General features: G+C 44.8%; 1 protein-coding gene across 11 annotated transcripts in view; it reads left to right on the top strand.

Moving 5' to 3' along the window:
- Positions 1-23,699, top strand: part of Myt1l (myelin transcription factor 1 like) — a 371,904-nt gene that overhangs the window by 229,881 nt on the left and 118,324 nt on the right. For 10 of the 11 annotated variants that reach the window (XM_055624913.1, XM_055624903.1, XM_055624923.1 and 7 more), the window contains 3 exons: positions 2,671-2,725; positions 2,901-2,934; positions 3,250-3,312. In XM_055624913.1, coding sequence (XP_055480888.1) covers positions 2,671-2,725; positions 2,901-2,934; positions 3,250-3,312 — 152 coding nt within the window. Of the gene's footprint in view, positions 1-2,670; positions 2,726-2,900; positions 2,935-3,249; positions 3,313-22,041; positions 22,136-23,699 lie in introns of those variants that run through there. The other variant, XM_055624958.1, reaches the window with a different exon arrangement.

The following is a 23,699-nucleotide window of genomic DNA, read 5'->3' as shown; positions in this document are numbered from 1 at the left end:
TCTTATTTGACCACATGAGCTATTAGATGAGGAAGCCAGTGTTCCTATCCCAGGCCCATGGAGAAGAGCAGGGACTTGGGCTAGACCTCTTTTCCTGAACTACAGCCAGGGGCATCATAAATTCAGATTCCCTTCTGAATTCAGGTACAGACCCTGTGGATGATAGCCCTGAATGAATCCCACAGTATGGCCTGGAGGTTTGGCATGACCTGTATCCTTTACCTGGACTATCTTTCTCCTGTCCTTCTTTAACGTGAAACATCTGATTAACTTCAAACATTAGTCCTTCCTCCCTTCTCCCAGATTTTACTATCCCTGGATGAGAGTATTGGTCAGCTCAATTTACCCTTGCACTTATAATTCAAATTTAAATTCCTTAATTTCCCATACCCCAATCTCCATCTCTTGGACCCCTTCACAGGGGCTCCCTTGTTTCTACAGAGAATGAAGTGCTCCCTCATCGCAGATTTTACTCACTTGTCTCATTGGTCCTGTACAGCTCTGCTGAAAGTTTGATGTATTTTGGAAAATCTCATGTTGAAGAGCAATTTCAGAGCCTCTGTGTGTCTGTCCCTTTGGGTACTGTTTAAACTACAGTCCACACATGGAGAAAGCATTCAGAGGATTAATGCTTACAAATAGGAGTCCAGCTAACAGACACCATGGTAGTTTGAGGCCCAAAAGATGCCCAAGAAACTCCTGCGCCACAGGCAGCCCCCCAACAGTCTCTTAGATGCCTTTATTGCATCTGTGTCTCCCCTGGACAGTTATGTTCTAGGAATGAGGGACCAGCCCGCGAGGTTAGCTGGGGCAGCATCCCATTCTGGCCTGTCTAGGTAACATTGTGAGTCCTCTTAATCTAGTCTTCTTTGTCTATCTTCTCAGACTGCAGCTAAGTCACTCTTTCTTCTACATTTCTATGAAGCACCCACTCATGCTAGCATGGCTTCTGCCCAGTTGTGCCCACTCTGCCTCTCCTGGCCTCATAGTGTTCCCTTCAAGAGCTGTTCTTCCTCTTTGATCCATGAGATGTTCCTTTCAATACACTACCTGTCCTCTGTTACCTCTAGGCCTGCAGTTTCTCAGAAAATGGTTCCATCCATCCATCCATCCATCCATCCATCCTTCCATCTGCTCACCCACCCATCTATCCATCCATAAGCAGGGTTTCAAACACCTTTGTGCAGGGATGAGCAGCAGGCTCTTTCCATACATAGATTTATGATTCTGAAGTAGCACAGAGTTCTATGAGCATGTACTTCCTATAAGCTTTCCTTTTCTGAAGCTAATCTTCATTTACTAAGTCAGGTGCAGTACTGTATCTGAAGCAGACAGGTCTCATGAACAGATTAAATTCACAGAATGAGCTTTGTTTCTTATTGTCTGAGGTGTCCTGGTCCACTGTATCCATACAGAGTAGGCATAGACACATCAAATTGGAACAAAGAGCAGATCCACCCACTAAGGTATGCCTCTAGCAATGTCATGTGCATCTTTTGGGTACTTTATTCTAACACGTCTTTCTAACTCTTTCCATGGAACAAGTGGCTTTGATAATGGTACATTAGACAAAACATGGAATATGTTATAACATCCTTATCTTCTGTCCAGGAATGCAGCTTGTCCATACCAGGGATAGCAAAGAAATCACAGATGGAGTTGACAAATGATTATCCAGTAATCTAAGAGATGTTTTTACTGTTTGTGCTTTATCGTCACTGTCTGCCTTTTATCAGCCCCTCTGTTTTGTTAAGTAGAATTTAATACACACCTATTGGATGAATTTATATTTATATCTAAGATATTCTCACATTGTGGAAATATTTGGGGAACAAGATATAAGTAAATATTCACCTTATGGTTGTCCATCCCTGTGGCTCAATGTCCCCTGTGGGGACATTCACAGCAGGTGTGACTTTCCCATCTGTAAGGTCAGAATTGTAGGGTTTTTCACAGATAAAAGAAATGTAATAAAGAAAATTTCCTTACAAGATTTGTTCAAGGTTCTAATGAATTAGAACATGGACATTTAACACGAGTAAGAGTTTAGCAGCAAGGAAAAAGGCTAGCAGAATGCCACTCATGCCATCAGGAGCTTCCTTTTCATGCCAAATATCCTGTACACACTATGTCCTCTGCCACAGACAAAGATCTGAGTACCTAAAAGAACCTGGACAATTTAGATTGGACAACATGAAAATGAAACCCCAAATGTTATGAATGACAATCTCATCACCTCTCTTTTCTCTAAACTCTTTATCATATTAACCCAGCAATTAACAAGGAAAATCTAGATAGCTGTTGCCTTGTTGTAAACATGACGGGTGTCTACTTCGTTCTTGGTATAAAATACAACACAGACACCCAAAGGTGTCCTAATAAAATCCTCTAGAAAAGAGTTGGATTCTGGGAGATCCATCCAAATCTGTGGCTGGAGAGTGCAGAGGCCTAGTTATTACAAGCTCCAGGTTCACTTGCTATCCCTAAATGAACACACTTGAGACTGTTCAGTCCTTGCACACCCAGGCTGCCCTGTGGAGGCCTTCCTCTATAGAGCTACACAGGAGTAAGCGGCTATGACTACAGTACCAGGGACAGTCAGAAGTGCCACATACAGATGGTCTGCATTCATAGGACAAGGGCACTGACCACCTGAAAATCTCTTCTCAGATGGACGTGGACGCTGAGGAGAAGCGCCATCGCACACGGTCCAAAGGGGTTCGAGGTAAGTCTGCATTTCCCCACGTCCCTGAGGCTGCCTGGGGAACCTTCACCCTGTAGAACTGCTATGGCAGTTCACTTTGTCCACCCCAACACCACCACCCTCTTGGTAATTTTCCATGGAAGAAGAGTACCTGTGACACATGATGAATTTTTATTTGTTCTCCATCTTTCTGCAGTTCCTGTGGAGCCAGCCATACAAGAGTTGTTCAGGTTAGTGCTTTGTGGGCGGAAGGTATCCCCAGCAGCTGTTTAGAAAAATGTGCCTCAGAACGGGTGTGCTGTACTTACAAACTCACGGGCAGCTTGCTCACAGCCCGCTTTAGTGATGAAGCTGATTCCCCTGAAACTGCTGAGAAAAAGCTCCCCCGTATCTCCTCCCTTGGTTGGCTTTGGCTGTTCTCTCTCTCTCCCTCTCTCTCTCTCTCTCTCTCTCTCTCTCTCTCTCTCTCTCTCTTTCTGAGGCCCCTCACCACCAGTGCTCACAGAAGCCCATTCGGCTATGTAATCGGCTCTTTCCTGTTGCAGCTGTCCCACTCCAGGCTGCGATGGCAGCGGTCACGTCAGTGGCAAATATGCACGACACAGAAGGTAATGCCTGCCTTTTTCACAATGTGCTCTAAGATGGTTTGTTTAGAGACCCAATGCAAGTGAAGACATGTGGGTAGGTGTTTAGGGATATAGTGCATGCCATCCTTGTTTCCTTTTCTCTCACTTCTGTGTGTCCTTCTATCTCTTATATGGTTCTCAAAGTATCAGCCACTCTATGTCACAATGTTGACAGTACACAAATTGGCACAAATTATGATGAGCCTCCCATCCTCACCTGTGAACCCATGCTCAGCATACAGAGGGCTTGGAGCTTCCTATGATCCATGAGGAAGGCTGATCCTTCCTTCCTCATTTCTCCTTCCACTAGCTGAGGATGGTGAACCTCAGGAGATAAATGAACGCAGGACCTGCTAAGTTTTGTATAATAACTTTGTCCCGTCATCTAGGAGATCTTCTGCTGGGACATACAGACTGAGGTGAAACTCAGACAACCACAGAGAATACTCAGACAAGGGGTGAAAGTTAGGGCAATCACACCCACAGACCTGGGGACAGATAGGCCTGTTACTCCCACAAATACTGGGGTTTCACATCCGTAATGACAAGAGGTGTGGAGAACATCTGGAAGGAAGGCAGGGCAAGAGCACATTACACCCCCCTGTAGCCAACCGTCACACCCATGGCTGTTTTCGCATCTGCTCTCACGGGAAGCACAGGTGGGTCCTGCCATATGAGGGTTCCAGGCGTGACAGGTGTGGAAAGCCTGAAAGTTGTAATGATACTGTTCTCACTTTTCACAAGTTGTAAGGACTATGGTTATTCTGCGCTATAAACTGCCCATGGCTGGACTGGCATCATCTGAGTGGGGTGCTGTTGGGAAATGCTGAGGGTGACCTCTCTTATGTCCTCATTCTCTATTCCCTCTCCAGGGAAATAGTAATTTGTGGGTGAAATCAAGCCATTATCTTTATTTTCACTTTGTAAAAATCAAAGGAAAGTTCATGAATCCTTCCCCAGATTCCCACGCTGGCACAGGACATGTGGAATCACTTAGTGAGCAGCCATCATGAGATGGCTGACGTACCAAAGGAGGCATGAGTACCTTTTCTCTGGGAATTTTGTTTTGTTTTAAATCACCAAGTTTAATGTATTATATCATTATTCATACCATATAAAATTATAAATTGCTGATCCACTTAATGTGAAAGGTAACTAAAATATAAATGTTGCTTTGTGGAGAAGTACACACGGAAGGTCTTAGTCTATTGCTTAAAGACTGCATTGTGTGCTCAATGGCAAAACAGTTGGCAAACTGTGTGTGGCACCTATTTTCTCCTAATCATCTCTCCATTAGCTGCTAGTTAGGGTTTATCATGCTGTTATGAAAATAAATTACAAAATTTGGTTAACAAATTTTAACTGGGATTGTGCTAGGTATCATTGCATATCCAGAGTTTTGTAAAGAACGAAAAAACAAAAGAGAAAAAAGTAAGATCTTAAAGGTCTTTGTTTTCTTAACTCTGTGAACAAATAATTGCTGCATGTATGGCGCTGCGCTGTGATGTGATTCGAGGCATGCTCACAGTGAGAACTGATCAAGTCAGACTGATTAGCTCTCTTTTCTACCAGCTCTATCACACATTCAGAATCCTCACAAGGTGATTTCCTGGAAGGTGTGGATTGGTGTGGCCATGAGTGATATGTATTCACATCTTCCATGATCTATTTCTCTGTTTACATATGGTTTCTTTGGGAGACCTAAGGCAGTTTGGCCCTCATATTCCATTTCAAAGCTGATCCTGGCATGAACTATTCAGGTGGACAGTGAGGAAAGACACAGAACCATGTAGGTAGAAAAGTTCCCTACAAGCCTGTTCACCTAAAAGTGATACCATTTTTTAATCCTGGCTTTCCCCCACCCTGTGTGGATATAAATGCTCACCAGAAGGTACACAATAATGTCCTAGGGGTGAAAACAAATGGCTCCAGTCTGGAGACCCGGATGCTGGTCTCCTCTGTATCACTGGTGATCTGAGGCCTCAGGACAGGGATCCGGGTGGCTGTGGCCTTCAGGGGCCTCAAGCCAGTGATGAGACTGCTAAGCAAAGCCAAGAGATAATTTATTTTAACATCTTAGGGCTGTTGATATGTCAGATTGTGTCTAGCTTTGTATTTTCTGGTTTTAAAATAACTTCTGGATGTATATTTCCCTCTCTTGAGATAAACACAAGCAAAGTCCACTCTTGCTATACAGGCACAGTATACCAGGACACTCATGATGCTAGTGCCTGCAGAGGATTCTGCACTTGTCATGGGTAGAGAGACATGGGAGCCACAGCCTGATATGGGTGAAACTACCAGCCCTTTTCAGCCTTTAGCAATATATTTCTTGTCAAATGCATTCTTCTGAAGGTGACAATTTCACTTCAGTCTATGGGGTTATTTTAATATGTTGAAATGTCTCTTTAAAAATGCATGTAATTTGAGGCAGATGTGGGTAATCCATGTTTTAAAAAAAATAAATATCTAAAGAAAATAATTATTCATGGTAAAATGGTGCCATTATATAGTCCTTTATTTTAATTAAAAAAAATCCCAGGAAATTTAATACTTTCTCACTCTTTTAGTTTGCTGTCTCTGTGCTTGTTAGGCATATGGATTGAGGCTTTGAGCATTGGTCATTCTCCTGTGGGTGCTAACTCCGTCTGTCAAAGCAGATGGGAAAGATGGAGACTAGGGTGGTAATTTCAGAGAAATGGGCAATAGAGAAGAACCAATCCCAAATAAAACTTGGGAAAGGAGACAGTATGTTGAGAAAATAATTCATAATTTAAGATTTGGATTTAAATATTAGGGTCAGAGTAGGGTTTTACTATGCATTTGAGAATGTTTTACATCAATTTCTATATTGTGTCTTAATAAAAAAGATAAACTTAAAGGTATTTGTTTCACTTGTAGCTCATAGTAATTTATGGTCTCTGGCAAACTTATGTACAAGTGAACAATGGTAAATTGAAAGTTAAGATAATACAACATATAAAAGAAATAGAAGCATAGTTTATCAGAAATGCAGGATATGCCATGGTTTATACAATGCTAAAAAAAAACAAAAACAAAAACAAAAAAACAAACAAAAAAAAAAAAAAAACAGTGTGAGTCTCCTGGCAGCCAAGGCAAAATAAGAAAGATGACTGAAAGCCTCCAGGTGTCTGACAGCAGGGTTGTATTGGTCCCTCTGAGTGACACCATCCTGGCACCAAGAACAAGTATTATCTAAATACTAGATTGCTAAAAACAGTGGTCCAAGCTCAGCTGACACTTTAGTGCCCCTGCCAGGTAATCTGGACTTGGCTTCTTAGAACACTAACATAAAACACACCATGACCTTCAGAACTGTCACTGGTCTGTGGACACAAGTCTGCCCTTTGTTCCATCTGTGGTTGCCTGTTGCTAGCTGTGAATATGACAAAGACACACACACATGTGCAAGGATGGGACCTGAGCAAGTGTGCACTGAGGATGGGAGGCAGTTCTTAAATTCTAAACCTCCAGTCTCCTCTGCACACAGTGGAGGTGGCCTTCTCTTGTCACCTACGCTGTCGCACTGTGTGTGGCTCTGTTGTGCAGCTATCCTGCTCCTCAACTCTAGGACTCTTACTACTTTGTGCTAAGAAGAAGCCAGAGACACTTGAGAATCCTGAATGTATGGTCCTATTGGTGCTTCGCTTCTCAGGCACGGACAGCAAACCTCAGTTGTTCTCAGTGCCTGAAGTCTTAGGTCTCAGAGACCGGCTGCCACGGCACTCTATGCCCCAGGACCCCAAGCTGGCTTGTGGGACCTGTGAACATTTAAAGCACCAAAGACTAGGACTTTCTTGCATGCCAGCAGTTACTTTTTGATGAACAGATAGCGGGAGAAATGGAACAGTTATAATTCTTCGGCATAATGTTCAGTAAGTTACTACATGGCTTCCTCCTGACCTCCCCGAGCAGGTGAGGGCCCAAGGCTTAGCCCCTTGGCAAGCAGATCACTGTGAGCAGCTCTGCAAGCAGAGGAGACCCTGCACAGGCTTCTGAAGGCCCCGGCGGAGGACAGGCACGGGGCGGCACCCGTTTCTGAGCATTGCCGGTGTCCTCCCTCAAACTGAAAGCCGGCTCTCTGTGACTGGGTTGCAAACAAGTGAGAAGAAACCACTGCCAGCCTGGCTTGTGTGAGTGTGGGTGTGAGCCTGGCTTGCGTGAGTGTGGGTGTGAGCCTGGCTTGCGTGAGTGTGGGTGTGAGCCTGGCTTGTGTGAATGTGAGTGGGGCTCAGGTATCCCGTGAAGAAGGTTTGTCATTCATCAGAAGTGCTTATGAACTGACCCTGAGACACGAGCTATAAAGCCAGATTTCAAAAAATTTCCAGAGATCTACTTCTCATCCTTAAAATACTTGTTACTTTATTTTTATTAACATCTTTTCAGTTTCCCAACAACATTTTGAAATAATATTGACATTTTGTTAGTATTTAGCACAGAGTGATATTAAATACTTTGTAAGAACTGGAATTTTAATTTTGCTCACACATACACACACACACACACACACACACACACACACACACACACACGTTAGGTGTAAATGCTTGAAATGAGTAAGATTTCCTTGTATAGAAATGATTTCTATAAGAGCTTCCCATACTCCCAGGAGCGGTGAGTAAGGGGCTCATAGCCTGAGCACATTTGCTACCTGTGTGTTTCATGAGCCTTCTGAACTGATTTGACAGTTAGCCGATTTCATTTACACTGAACTCTTTAGGAAAAATTTTTTAATTACTTATTAGTTAAGCTTGGGTTCCTGCTTGATTAATCAGTTAAGCATAACTTAGCCGTTGTAGTCTGTGAGCACTTCACAAGCTCCCTGAAGTCTGGATGAGAGCAGCTATATTTCAGCCCTCGCCAATTTAGAAAACACTAAGCTAAATCTTTCAGTCCACATTTTTAAATTTACAAGCTTCAAATGGTAGCTTCTCTCTCTCTCTCTTTCTCTCTCTCTCTCTCTCTTTTATTAGGAAATTACTGGATCCTCTCTGGCTTGTTGTGCGTACTCCTTGTTCAAATTCTCTTCCATTTCACGCACCTTTCCACCCACCAGCGTGATTGCCAGGGCAGCCAGTGGGTGAATAATTGCCTGTCTACACAGGAGCTTGCTTGGGAGCTAAAGTGGAGGGCTGGCTTCCTGATGCATGCACGCCTCATTTGGATTCTGCCAACAGCCTCAGGGTGATATTATTCATGCCTTGACAGAGAGCACTCACTAAAAGCTTTGGAACCCAGCCAGGTACTGGCTGAGAGATAGGGGAGCATTGCAGCTTGCAACTGAGAGGAGCATCCATAATCCAAAAAAAAAAAAAAAAAAAAAAAAGAAAAGAAAGAAGAAAGAAAAAAGAAAAGGGAAAAGGAACAGAGAGAGCCCCTGTGCCATCCTCTTTCCTTTCCCTGGCTTCATGTAGATAGAAATTTCATTTGCATTGAAATAAAACACCCTAAAAATAATTGCATTTTTTCCCAACCACGCTTGAAAGTTTAACACAATTTTCCACATTTAATTGCAAAGCTGATTTTAATTAGTAAGGCCCCGCATGTGAAAAATGAAGATCCACTTGGGTGCGTGGATACATTGCAGCGTCTGCCGGATGTTCTAATTAACGACAGGGCTGCCTTGCAGCAGGGCGCGCCGTGGGATGTTTATCAGGGATTCAGCACGCGCAGCCACCTAGCCAGTCTATCTGTGTTTACTCCCCTCCGTTCTTTACGAGGCATCATCGGGCCTGCCATCACCTCATCCATAAGCTTTATGGCATGCCTGTCCTTTTTACTGTTTGTCACCAATTCTGTAAATCACGAGTCAGGGCATACATATCTTAACATTAATTTGAGAGCAGACCACAGCAGTGCAAAAAAAAAAAAAAAAAAATGTTGAGATCTAGGGATTTATTTAGGTGAAGTAGCTGGCCCTGACCACTGCTGCTCTGGGCCGTATTATGAGCTGTACCTGTGCAGATACATTTGGGCACCGTCACATTGGACTGTGGTAGCAGTTAACCTTTATCATCATAGTAAATCCTTTGTTTTAAAAAGTCTCTTGGCCATTTTCCTAAGAAAACAGTCAGCTTGCTGCTGTCTGCCACACATCTGGCCCCTGCCTCCTTTTTGCCTCAGTGGACAAAATAATAATAATAATAATAATAATAATAATAATAATAATAATAATAATAATAATAATATGTTTATATATTCTTGATGTTTGACAAACTGAATATATATTTTTAATAATTCTGTATTCAAAGAGAAGGACCATAAATAAAGTTTCAGATAAGGAGCTCATGTCCAGGCAGCAGCTCTAAGGGCTGTGGTCTGAATAGGTCAAATCTGGATTGGGCAATTACCTCATCCTGACATCTTGCCTGATGATCAGACACATGTGAACTTAGCAGCTTTGGAACATCAACAGAATGTATAGCAGCTATGGATATGTGGTGTATCTGGTGCTGGTGCTGACTCTCCACAAGGTCCACAGTTCGTTCTTAAATTCTATCTGTGTGGGAACCATAAGAAATGTCAGTTACTTCTTAGAACTCATGCCCAGAGATGACTCCTAAGGATGCAGTGGCTTACTTACAGGCAGGTGTCAGGGGAGCTGGCCCAGCTGAAAAGAACAGTATCTTTCAGATACCCAGTGTTGTTACCTCAGCCAGTTTCCACCTGGGAGGTGGCATCTGCTAACAGTGGGATTCTTGTGATTGACAGTGCGAATCTGAGGACTGGGTTGGGGGCTACATCCAGAAGATGCTGCTGGCTACATCTTCTCATGGGTATGTGCTCCTGTTTATTAGGGAGGTGAGGAGAGAGAGATGAGGAGCAGGAAAGGGAAAGAATGAAGGCTCCTAGTTAGACTGGTCTAAGGTAGCTCTGCTGTCTGCACCACGACTGGTAAACTCAGCACATCCAGTCAGTCAGTATTTAGTTGATTTCATGTTGCTGTTACAAAATGCCCCAGGCTGGATCTATGACAGGAAGGGTCTTACTGATTAACCTTATACTGACAGCCTGAAAGGAAGGCCCCTGACTCTTAGGCAGGAAAGCAGAGGCTGGAAGGGCCCGGCAGCTCAGGCACTAACCCAAGTTCTCCAACCCTGAGCCCAAAGGGCAGTATCCTGAATGGCTGGATCCCCCTGATCTATGCCTCTCCCATGAGGCCAATCATCTTCAGAGCATCAACACCTCATCACGACAGTGTACCCCGATGGAGGAAAATCTACTTCCAAACCGTGATTTATACTAGAGACTTTCATAGAACCCTGTATCAGGAGCAGTGCTTTATTCTTGTTCTTTACATCCATGCAATAGTAATGCCATTGTCATCATTTATATTCACATTGAGAAGATAAGAGAAATAATTGGAAGAGCCATTGGGACTCTAACTCTCAAAGACCTGATATTTCTCCTCTGTGTTCTCCCCTGCCTTCCAAAGAACAGCATCTCTAAATTGGTACCAACTTATGTTTAGAAAACAAACTTCAGGCTGGAGAGATGGCTCAGCCGTGAAAGGCTAGGCTCACAACCAAAAATAAAATAAAACAAACTTCAAAGCTTTTTTTTTTTTAGAAAAAAAAAAACTTGAAAGGAAGCAACCCTTTCTGACTGTGGCATTGCCTTCACCCAGTGAGATTTCAGTATTCTGTGTCACTTTAGATGTTGCTAGCTGCACACATTAGCTTATAAGAGCCATCATCAACCCTCCCACCTGATGGCACAGGTACAGATGTGAACCCACCACCCCAGGGGCCACTACTCCTGCCTTCAGCTAGCTTTACATTCTCCTGCAACTACCTCACATACACAGTACAAAGTAGGCTGTACCTGCTCTAGACTCTGGAGCCCTTCCGGGACACTGACAACTGTTTTTATATTTCTAGAGCTCCACAGGATCTCATGGTCATTATGGAGCCATCTCTGATTGGCAGACTCCCCAGAACTACCTAAACCAGCTATGAAGCTGGGGGAGTCATTTTCCTTGAGCCCAGAACCTCAGTATTGCCTAGAAACTCTGATCAAAGCCTGGGCCCCTACCCACAGACACACTGCATCAGAAATTGTGGGTGGATTTCAGCCATTTTGTGCTTCAGTATTCCCAGGGACTCTGTTGCTGAGTTTGACAATGATACCAAGAGAACAACATTGACCAAACAGTCTCTGTAGAAACGGAGATGGTGCCTGGGATGGGAAGGCATCTAATAAAGTCTCAGTGTGGACCAACCCACACCGAAGCCACCAAGTAGGATGCCTTGAAGAAGACCAACCCAGACTACCTCACCGTCCACTAAGTCATGATTCCATGAGAGATTTAACAGTGAATGAGGATTCAAGTCCTAACAACTACCTGATATGAAGTGTGTATAGAACAAGAACTCATATTCCCACTACAAATAACAACCCTGTACAAATGGGGTGAACACCCCTGATGTACAGCCTCCCATTGTCCTCATTCTGTCCCAGCATCCCCACTCAGTATCACTACCCTGAGAAAAATAGACACAAACACACACACTCACTCACTCACTCACTCACTCACTCACTTACTCACTCAGTCACTCACACTCTAGTGGCCAGGATGGTGATTTTTGACTGGCAGTGACTGAGATTTCACTTTGATTTATACCACAGATGCATTTGTGTAGCTGAGCACTGAGAATAGAGCATCTCCCTGGGGGAGGAGAGGGCAACACTTTTCAGGGAGACACAGGACAAGCACTTTTCCAGAGTCAGCCACTCCTTGCTACCTGCAGGTCCTGGAGGACCTAAAATGTATGCATTTTTAATGCATTTTTATGCAGCTACTTCCACTGCCTCCATAGAGCCAGTGGATAACAAAGGAAAGGCATCAAGGCTGGAAGATAATCAGGATGCCCGCTAGCGCTCATGAAAGCCCTTCAGGATTCTCTTTTTCCCCATTGAGAAGGACCTGTGTTGTCTCTGAAGCTTCTGCTGCATGAGGATAAGCCACCCTCCCTCCTGTGGTGAGCTCACAGTGCCTCTGTGTAATTTCAGGCTCTACAACCAGCTCCTCTTTTTCAGTGGCCACTCTGTAGCTTTACATAGTGGCAAAGGCTATATGGGATGTCACAGAAGGATGCTGCCTGTACAAAAGGATTCATTTCCTGAGACTCCAGGGAGGATAGAGCAGGATACACAAACCTCCTGGATGCAATTCTTTCCATTAATAATTCATCTAGCTGCATTCTTGCCTATCTTATCATCCCAGCCAATCAGGGGGTTTGTTAAATTCTGAATGAGTCCTTAGCTCCCAGCTGGCATGAAAAAGGTAGCAAGAGAACAAGGGGGGCCTTCGTGTCATATTCTCCCTCAGAAAAGCAGAGGGGTCCTGTGTCCACAAATCCCACCAAGAAGAACTGTGAAATGAGGTACAACTGGGCCATGCAGCAATGTGGGTAGGCATTACTATGCCCAGGAGATGGCCTGTGGCTGTGCCTCCTAAGTATGAGCAGGACACACCATCTCCCAAGCCACAACTAGCATGGTGCTGAAGGACACTGAGCCCATAAGTGGCCACAAGGGCACCATCTCACAACTGTTCTCTCCTCTACATTTTGGCACAGTGTGGTCAGAATAGGGACAGTGGGCATAGAAGGGCTGTGAGGTGTCAGCAAGGCTGATATAGCAGAAGGAGTCTCCTAATCAGGCAGGTCCTAGGACAGAGCCGGCCCACCAAGAAAATGTAGCCAGTTTCTTCCTCCTTTTCCTTCAGGATCCCTGAGTCCTGAGAATCCCCTGGAATAACATTCCTGGGAACAGGAGCAGTGGCCTCCTGAGATGCACATCACAGCAAGCCCTGATCCCTTGGCTGGGTACCCTTCTATTACTGAGACTTGATCCTTTTAGCCACAGTCTTCCTTCTCTGCATTTCTATCTACCCAATCTGAAGATGGCCTTTCTCTCCTTTGGCCCCACTCAGTCTTTCCATGTCTTCTCCATACTTAATTCAAAGGGGGCCAGCACGTAGGAAAAACAAGGACTGTACCTATAATGAATGAGGAAGGAACCCAGCTTTCCTCAAGGCCAGTGGGACAAGGACAAACTTCTGGCATTGACCCAACTTGTTAGTTTTAAAAGGTGAGAGTCTTCTACAACCTCATCACCCTGGAAGGGAGTCTGTCCATCAGCTGTCTTTGGCCATCCTTAGTCTTTGTCCTAGGCATACACAAGCCTGCCAGGAAAGCAGGACCCCAAACAACAGAGCAGCTTTCAGGGCACTGGAAGAGAAAAGGTCATGGGCTCTTCCCTTCTGAAATATTTGAGAATCTGGGCAGCTGAATAATGCCCTTCATGTGCCCTGGGGATGCAGCTGGTGGGAGAATACAGAGAAACACTGAGTCTGGCTCAAACATGAATTCCAAATACAGGTCGAGCATGCTTCTTAAATAAGAACAAGTGTAAGTTATGGCAGCCCCATGGGAACAGGGTCCTTCCATCACTGTCATATGTTAGAGTCCCAGCACTCACTTTCTATCACCTGATGGGCTCAGGGCTGAGTACACACCTTTATTTTCTTGTTTGCGGCTTTTAATATATTAGGCCTCTTCTGCTGGCTTCATGCTTATAGCTGTAACTTTGTAATTCATTTTTTTTAAACTTAATATGAGCCTTTCCCCTTGTCTTTAGATTCTTTAATGATGCTAGTCTCCATTCTGAGACTGTGCTGTAAGTCATGTGATTCTTTTACTGTTGAAAATACCTAACTGCTAGAGCAGTACTTTCGCCAATACCTTCAGAGCTTTGGTTTTTCCTGGTGGTAGAATAGCCCTATCTGGCTAGGTAAAGGACCTGGGTACTCCGTGTCAAGATTTCTTATCTGTAGGACAGGGTCTGAGTATACCATGTCCCTAGAGTGGAAGGACAGGAAGCCCTTATTGTTCCCCAGAGACAGGGTGCTGTGTAACCATGTCTAAAATGCTTCTTGCTTGTCCAGAAAAACCTCCCTTTTAAAAGACTGGTCACTTTACTTATGCTGTCTGTGCTAGAGCATTCTGGAGCACAGAATGGTTAGCTTGTAAAGCAATGCCTTATCCTTTTTAGAATGAGCTGGCCTCTCAGGGTACTTACTCTCAGGTTGGGCCTAGGTGTGACTGTCTCTCTGTAGCTGAGTGAAAGGACAGGTTACTGGGTGACAGGCAAGCATGAATTCCAGAACCTAGCAGTCACCTACTTAACCTTGAGCTCTAGACCCAGGATTGGGGGGGAGGAACTTAGGGATCCCCCCTCCATAGCCACCTCAAACTATAACTACGTGGGTGATGGATGGGTCATTAGCATGCCCTCTGGGCATTTTGCACTAGTTGTGTTAGACTGGAGCAAAGCCATATGAGGCCCTCAGGCATAGTCAACCATCCTGAAAACTCACTTTATCCCCTCCACCAATCCTAGTACAAAGAAGAATTAGGCTCGGGCCATTGGGTAAAACATGGCCAAATATGTGGACAGGGCCTGAAGGTTTCCACTTGGGGCCATTTGTGTACCCTGCTGAGATGGCGAACAGAGCCTGTGATATATGTTGGCCTCCTGTTATGTCAGACTCCTTCAGGGTAACTTTAGAATAAAGGTGAAGTTTTTGTCTCTAGATAGTAAAATGAAGCTGCCCAGCTTTTCACAGACTCATACAGAAGGAGAAAAGAATCCACAGAGCAGGGGCTGTCCTCACCCTATCTCTTGGTACTCTCTGAAGTTTTACATAAGTGGATCAAAGAATCCCCCCCACACACACACACTTTTACAGGCTCAGCAGCCCCTTCCACCTGGAGGATACTTTCTCCAATCATAATAATATTTGGAAGAAAGTCAGTCTTTCCAAATCCTGGAAGCCTGTCTCCTGGAGACTGTGCCAGCTTCAAAGAAGATGACAGGTGAACTCTGTATGTATTTGATGTCTCACATGATGCTGACCTTTTGTTCAGTGACTCTGAGAAATTTTGCAGCCTGGGAAATGAAATGGAGGTGGATAGCATGTTTCACAGGGGAACAGACTGGATTGGGTCCAGTCTTCTCTAAACAGCTAATCATATGACCTGTAATAAGGTGCTGTGTCTTTCCCATCTCCATCTTGGTAATCATGGCCAGTGCCATGTACATAGGGGAATATCCAAAGCAGGACTCAGCTTCTCACTGATGGACTACATCTTGGCCAAAGCTCCCATAAGCTGAAAGGGCAGTGAGGGAGAAAAGGGCAGTAGGTATACATGTCCTGGGCAGTTCAGCATAAACAAAGAGGATGTATAACTTGGTTCTGGGAAAACAGGTTGAATCAGGACTTCAGATAGAGGGAAGGAACCATGATGAACCAGAAGACCTGGGGAGACCTCCATGCTCCTTCACTCAAACTCAGCAAATGCTGCTTGTTAAACACCCAAGTTTCTAAGAACCTACTGGATTATAATGGTGAACAATCATGTCACTGTGTTTCAGCCTATGTTCTATTGCTGTGAAGAGACACCATGAGCAAGGCAATTCATACAGAAGGAAGCATTTAATCAATGGCTTGCTTATAGTTACCAAGGTTTAGTCCATTATTAGCATGGCAGGAGCATTGCAGCCCACAGGCAGAAATGGTACTGGAGAGGTAGCTGAGAGCTACGTCCTGATCCACTAGATGAAAGAGATATTTGGAGTTTGGCATGAGCTTTTGAAACCTCAAAGCATACTCCTCTGACACACTTCCTTCAGCAAGGCCACACCTCCTACTCCTTTTAAGTAATGTCACTCCATTGCGAACAAGCATTCGAACCTATGAGCCTATGGGGGCCATTCTCATTCAAGCCACCACACTCTGCTCTCCAAGAGGGTGGGGAGCAGAACCTGAATAGCTTAGAGCAGAAACCACACAGTATAAGCACTAGCACCTCCCTGACTAAAGTCCCACTCTGCACAATCAGATGCTCTCCCAGGATAGCTGCAATGCGTGGAGGACTCGGCTTTGAGCATCCACGATGGTGGTGCTTAGAATGAACCCAATGCTGAGAAAGAAGGCAGGGAGGGCACAGGGGCTGCTGCGGGGCAACACTGGGCATGTGGCTCCATGGCTACTCCGTGCGCAGTACAGGGGTCCTCAAGGTCAAGTCCTTAGGGTGCAGGATGGGGTAGTGGGAACTCTCACATGTGGCAGTTTCTAAGACCATCATAAGCATGGACGGTGTTCAGATCTCTACCTGCCAGGCAAGCAAAAGAAGAAGGGACACAGCAAGGGTGGGGGGAGAAAAGGGAACAGGTGGGGAGGGGTGGAGGCAGGAGGAGAAAGAGACAAGCAGTAAGGGGGTGAACAGGAGGATAAGGGGGGGGGTGGGACAAAGACTGATGGTAACTGACAGGAGAAACCAGAGGTTTCACAGAGGCCATCTGTCCACCTGTTCCTGAATCCCAGGAGGGGGAGGTGAATGGATGCAGCTGTTGACCAAGGTGAAAGCATTTGGTGTTAGCAGGGGTGGTGGCAGGTCAATAGAGGGAGGAAAGTGACCCAGAAGTGCTAGGGAGATAGCATGGACATAGAAACTTCCAAGGAGTGGCCAGGAATGGGGCCTGAGTCTACCCGGCACTCGGGTACTAAGTGGAGAACTCTAGCCAATGTACAGAGAAGTCTGTCTATCTGCTGTCACCAGGAACATGTGCAGCTGGTTGAGAACCTAGACGATTGTTCCTGTCTGTCCCAGGGACACTGTTTTGCATGACAGTCATTCCAGGAGAAACAGCTTTGAAATAGGTGACTCTTACTGAAGGAAGCATGAAAGCCAGTGCGTGGCCAGTCAATGCACAAGGAGGACATGGCACCCAAAGTGAGGCTAAGCCTCTCTTCCACAGGGTCTATCTATTCCTGAGCCCAGCAGAGGCCAGAACTCCAGAGCTATCTTCAGAGCCAGACATACAGAGATCAGAGCAAGAAGCATTTGGCCATCTGAGCTTTCTCCCTTTACTGGGCCAGCTCATCTTTGGGTGGCATCTTCACGAGTGTGGTCAGGGCCTGCCAGAGCTCACACTATGTGATCATCTCTGAGGGCAAAGCGATGCGCACTTCACTATAGTCTCTGCCATTTCATTCCAGGGTCTGGCTTTGCTGTTTTGTTAGTCTGCATTTTCCTATTCTTGGTACAATGCCACAGATTTTTGATGCCATCATTCATTACCACAGCACCTTCCAAACCCTGAGAAGCAAGCATACCTAAAGGGACCAAAATTCTGGTCACTGTATACTTACATATTTCTCCCAACTGGCTGGTCCCCTTCCATATCCTTCAGTCTATAAAACTACCTATATTTAAGGGAATGTGATGAGCTCACATCACTAAGAAGCTGTTACAGGAGATATAACAAAGTTCAAGAATGAGGCCCTCAGAAATCAAATGAGACACGGCCCCTGCTCTTACACATCTATCTGTACACACACACGCACATACACACACACAGATACAGATACACACACACACACACACACACACACACACTGCCCTCACACCTCTGTACCTTCACACATGCACCCTGTCCTCACTGGCTTTTCATACATGCATCTCATAAGCTCTGCACTCACAGGAAGGATAAACTGCAGCTCCTTGGTTTTCTTATAAATTTGTTCCAGGGTAGAGACACACTGGCATAGTCAGGCCTGTAACCCCAGCTAGAAGTTATGGTAGTGGCACTCGGGAAACTCCCAGAGTTCCTGGGCCATAGGGACGTGGCACCTTTGAGTACAACAGCATACAGAGTAGAATGGTCCTTTGCTAAGGACACAGCCACATTGTCCACCATGAATCCAAAGACCCAGCTCTCCCCTGAGCTAAAGAAGACCCAGAGCTGGACTGCCCTGTGCATGCTGAACACTGCCTGCACCTTTCTGATCAAGCATATTTGAGCATATTTGATGAGTAAGTCAGGGTGGAAATGATAGCACATGACGGTACAGCTGAGTGAGTGGACTTTGTTCCCAGCAACTGTCTGTCTGGACATGTTCCTTTGAGCTGATGTAGCCAGGGTATCTAACATTGAAAACTAGAAATGCGGAGTGTGGCTAGGACCCTAGGAGACATTTCTTTTTTTTTTTTTTTTTCTCTGAATACTATACAAGTCACTTTCATTTTGGCCAGGTAGAAAAGGTGTTTTTGACACAGAGAGTCTGGTTTGATGTTTGACCTTGAGTGTGCCACTGCATTTTCTAGATCAAAGGTGGATTATATGGTACATGTTAGAGGTGTTATAGGCTAATAGGCCATACTGAAATAAACACTTTTGGAAGACTGCTTAGCCATCTGAGCTCTTTGGTTAAAATAGAATCTCACTTAAAGCATACCTGCAGTAGTCTAAAGGTATTCCTGGACCAGATTAATCTGCCAATCTTACTGTTGAAGAGTGACTTAGCTATTGGGATAGTTTCAACGTCCTCAGCATTCCAATCTCACATATGTCAAGGACAACCAATACTTTTTATAGACAGCAAAGAAGCTGCATGAATTTTACTGAAAGGTGGGAGCTGGTAAAACCAAGCATAAAAGCTCATAGGCCAGTGCCAAGCATCTCTGCAGTCAACCAACAGTAACACAAGTTTTGAATGCTCTCTCCCCTCTTGTCTTGATGGGGACCCAGAATAGTTGATACCTGGCAGCATTCCTAACACAAAATAGAGCTGTTATTGCTACCACAAGCCAGCACCAGTACAGGTGAAGGAGGCAAGGTAGTTTACAGCAGATAGGAAATCTCTCTTGCAGAATAGAAGATAAACAATTTTGAATTCTAGCCTGATCAGGACTGACTTGATAGAGAAATGGGAACTTGGGATGGGCCTTGATGAGTGGGAGAGGAGACACCCAGCAACAGGAATCATGGACGAACAGAGAATCCTAGGATGAGGAAAGGATGGCTATGACAGTGGGACCAGATAGGACAGCTACAGAAGCTAAAGTGGAATGGGAAGATGTGGACAAGTTAAAAATTCTTAACTCAGTAGCCCTTGTCCTAGTTCATCGTAGGAATAAGTACCCTGTTGGATTCTACTGCTGCACAGGCCTCACTTGAACAACAGCTAGGAATATGGCTTCTAAAGGCAGAAGCTTCCGGGGGAAGGAACAAGGAAAAGAAAACCAACCACAAGTGGTGGAAAGACCTGCCTAACCCAGCTGAGTCTTTGCCCTGCCATGAGCTGGATCTTCTGCTAGCGCAGAAGGCTTAGAAGGCAGCCAAGAGCAGCCATCAGAGGAAACCTCTAAAGCTTAGTGTGCGAGGAAGCAGAAGCTTCTTGAAACTGGAGGGGGGAGAATGGTTAGAAAACAGGGATGACTCTAAATTTGTGTAAGAAACCTCTGTGATCCATGTAGCCAGTGCATTCCATAGGAATGGTTAGCCTAAAGCCACCTTCCAGTAAGTCCAGCAGTATGTTCCAAGGTATGGCTTGGAAAACCGAGAGCATGCAGGAAGATAGACAAACCACAGTGTTTGCCTTGAGCTTATGTTCTGAAGTCTAGGCATTGCATCTGCCAAGACTAGGCCTGCCAATGGGAATTTGAAAACAGCCCCTGTAGAGTCAATCAATGTTCCAAAAGGAAAAGAGTGAGGCTTTCCGCACTGGGCTGTTGGGCAGAGTCACTGCACCTGACATCACAGTCAACACTCTCACTGTGAACTAGAGTGAACAGGCAGAGGCCAGATATGAGAACAACATGATGAAAACAGAATTAGCTATAAAGTGGATTTTCAAACAATGATAATATCCTCAAAAAATAGAAATATAGTTTATTTAGAAAATAATTAATTTGAACAAATCACAAAAATGAAAATATAAGAAATAAAAGTTCAAAAAGATTGACAACAAGCTTGAAGAACTAGCCCATTAGAAAGATGAAATTATGAAAAAAACATAGGAGAGCCAAGAAAGGGCAGTGAGAAATCTAGCTCAGGAAATATGGCCTCAAATTGTGGTTGTACCAGAAAGAAACAGTGAGAAGGTCACAGCTACCCAGAATGCACTCCACAGACCCACATGGCGTAGGTACATACATCTGCCACTAAGAAACTCTTAAGGAATTGCAGTCCTCATCCAGGGATGAAGACGAAATCTGATGGAGTGTCAAATCCTAACTTCACTGACAGGTGCATAGCATCACAAGACACCAGAATACAGGAAAGCAAGGAAGCTTTGAGGGACAATGCTTTGCAATTAGTCATTCCAATTTTGTGCAAGGGGAGGGTAACCACATTTCAGATAGGCAAGGGTTCAGAGCAGGTGCCTCCATGCACCCTGCTTCATTGAGTCCAGGGCCTAGAAGAAGGGTTCCAGTGAAGACAGCTGGAGGTCAGAAAGCAGAACCATCCCATTGCAGAACAGAGAGACCCCAGGAAGGTGGACACACAGGGAGCTTGGGGCGAACAGGCACAGGCAGAGATGGCTGCAAGCAAGCTGACCCTGTGCCTCTCAGCAGGGCATGAACTTATGCATGGGAGTCTGATACCTGACAGAGACTTGGAGACTCAATTAAGGCACATGTAGAAAAAAATATCGACAGATACAGTAATAATATGCAGGGAAGGAAATGCAATCACAATACAATATGGAGCACTGCTGCCTGGGCAGACCCAGGTTTGATGGTGGTCATGGGAATATCGGTGGACGGGGCATACACCTACCTATCCATCTGTGGAGGCTGCTGTGGAGCTCTCGCCTCCTAAAAGAAACAGGCAAGGCTTAAACTGAAAGCCAGGAAGCATAATGTGAGCACCTACTCAGAGACTGTTGAAGAAGCAAAGAAGCCATGTGGAGGGTTGCTGGTTTTAAGCTGACTCTTTTAAATTATGCGCAAATAAAATCCATTGTAAAAAGCGGCCATTAGAGTGTAAATGGGATATCCTGGAGAAAAGCTATTGAAGAAATGTGACAGGCCCGATAAAAGTTGTGACTTGAGAAAGTGTATTTGTTTCAAGGACTTTAGCCACTGGAGGAGGCATGTACAGAGGAGTCCTAGGGAACCAAATTATCTGTCAGAGCTGATTTTCAAAATGGCTCAAGTTCTGACCCAGGTCCCTGCAGTGACCACCTGAGTTGCCTCTACTGGTTTTCTTAAACTGAAAGCTACTGGGGTGGAAAAAAAAAGTTATGGTTATTTTAAAATTTACTTATCTCTTTAAATTACTGTTCAAGGCAGTATTGTTTAATACTGGACTATGTTAAGTATATGTGTTTTTAAAGCTAAAAAGAAGTATGAGTTCTAGAATTTGGTTTATTTTAATCTGTAAAAATCTAATACACATTTTGAACACTTTATTAAATATTTTCAATGCCTAGAATATTTATGATTTATGACATTTAAACTAAATGTAGCTATGAAGTTTTCAAATACATTAGACATTTCTTAACCATCCTCTACAGAAGACTGCAAACTAATATAAGGAAATATACTAGTATGTAGTTACAACTGAATTTGGGTTCCTAGTGTGTGGTTAGGTATATTATGAAGATGTTTGAAATTTTAGCTCTTTAATTGTATGATACAGTGGTTTAGATGCTTTTGAAAGTATCTTTAAATGCTTTTTTTGTACTCTACAGAGAGTCTCAAAACCAACCGAGAATCCTCAGCACTGGTGGCTCCTTCAGGAGCCAATGTTGGGCATCTCCTGACTGAGTTAAAGAGCTAGGCAGCCAGTGTTGAGTCCTTTAGCGGTCTGCAGTGAACCTAAGTCCTGGATCCTCCCTCAGTCACAGGGATCCTGATGCTATTTGGGTCTCAAGCATGCTGTGGCCAGCCTTCCCTCAGGGATGCAAGAGGGACAGGGCTCCTAGGTAACAGGCTTGGCCCCCCTAGCCCTGCCGCTTTGCTCTCCTCTCCATGGATGCTTGGGAACTGTGTGAATTGTATCCATAGGAGTCTGTATGTTTGCATGTCAATGTCCCCCTCTCAGCAACTGGGGCATCTCAGAAAGCCCTGGCAGTCCTTGCTGTCCCTCTGCCTCTGTTGAAACCCTCTTCCAGCTTCTCCACCATATTAACATCCACAGTACTGTATGTTCTAGCACGAGGATGAGAGGCAGTAGGTCTGGCTAGAAATGTCTTTGGGATGGGCACAAAGTTTCACAATGGTGTTTTCCTGGGATCAATGGAGTGAGAGTGTTGGATAGAATCCCATTCACTGATGTCCATCCCAAATCTCATTTCTAGTCCCACCTTGCTGAGGCCACCTGCCAGCTGACTTCTACAAGGGAACACAAGTTTAGCACACCAGCCTCTGTACTTCCTAACCACAAATAAGTTAGTAGATACCAGAGTTTCCCCCTGGGTCCTCCCCATTAATTGTTGCCACCATGACCAGCCATGTTTGTGACTTTTTATTCTCTTGGGACCTCCTCTGATCCTACCACCTTATCTTGACCAAGGAGGACCAGACAGCTGGCATCATCTCCAGCTGTCTATCTCATTACTCATGATGCATATCATAGTACCTCTGTGTCTGTCTGTCTGTCTCTCTGTGTCTATCACTACCTCTCTCTGTTTGTCTCTACCTCTCTCTCTATCTTTGTCTGTCTAGGTAGGTCTGTGTCTACCTCTCTGCTGCTTAGTCTTTCTTCATTTATCTTTCCCTCTCCCTGTCTTTGTCTTTTCCCCTGTCTGTATCTGTTTCTCTCTATCTGTCTCTGCCTCTCTGCCTCTGCTCCTCTTTGTCTCTGTCTCTATCTCTTCATATGTCTTTCTCTGTCTCTCTCTGTATCTATCTTGACCTCTCTTTGTTTGTCTACCTCTGTCTTTCTCTGTCTGTCTGTCTCCCCTTGCCCATAGTGTTTTCCTGTAAAGTATTCTCCTTCCCTCCCCCAGGGACCTATCTCTGCTGTCTCATGACATTAGGATCATATGCACTGCTCAGGAAAACGCTTCCTGAATAAATAAGCAGACAAACTTGCTCAATCTTCATGCAGCAGATGCTTCCTGAACGCCTGCTTATTACATAAAAGGCTTTATAGAGAAAGCGCCATTGTTAATGGCCCTTACAATAACCCAGTAAGAAATCAGGGCAGGATTAGCAGACGTTAGAAATCAGAAATCCTGACATGGACAGAAGGAGGTTATAGGCCCTGCCCAGTGGTGCTCAGATGTGTGGTACTAAGCAAGGGGGTCAAAACCTCTGTCTCCTCAAGAGCAAATTAAGAGCCCTGCCTCACAGGGTCATTCTGAGGGTCTAATGGTGGTAAAGGTCTATAACCTCAGCTACTTGGGAGATAGAGACGAAGAGGTAGAGAGGTCAAGGACAGCCTGAGACTATTAGAGAGCCCTGTGTCTCAATAAAAAAGGAAGGGAGAGAGAGAGAGAAAGGAAGGGAGGGAGGGCGGGAGGGAGGGAAGGAGGAAAGGAAAGG

Source organism: Psammomys obesus, unplaced genomic scaffold (genome assembly GCF_907164565.1).
Source record: "Psammomys obesus unplaced genomic scaffold, mPsaObe1.curated_primary_1811, whole genome shotgun sequence".
NCBI lineage: Eukaryota > Metazoa > Chordata > Mammalia > Rodentia > Muridae > Psammomys > Psammomys obesus.
Note: the sequence above shows the minus strand (reverse complement) of the source record. Positions and strands in the feature narration are given on the sequence as shown.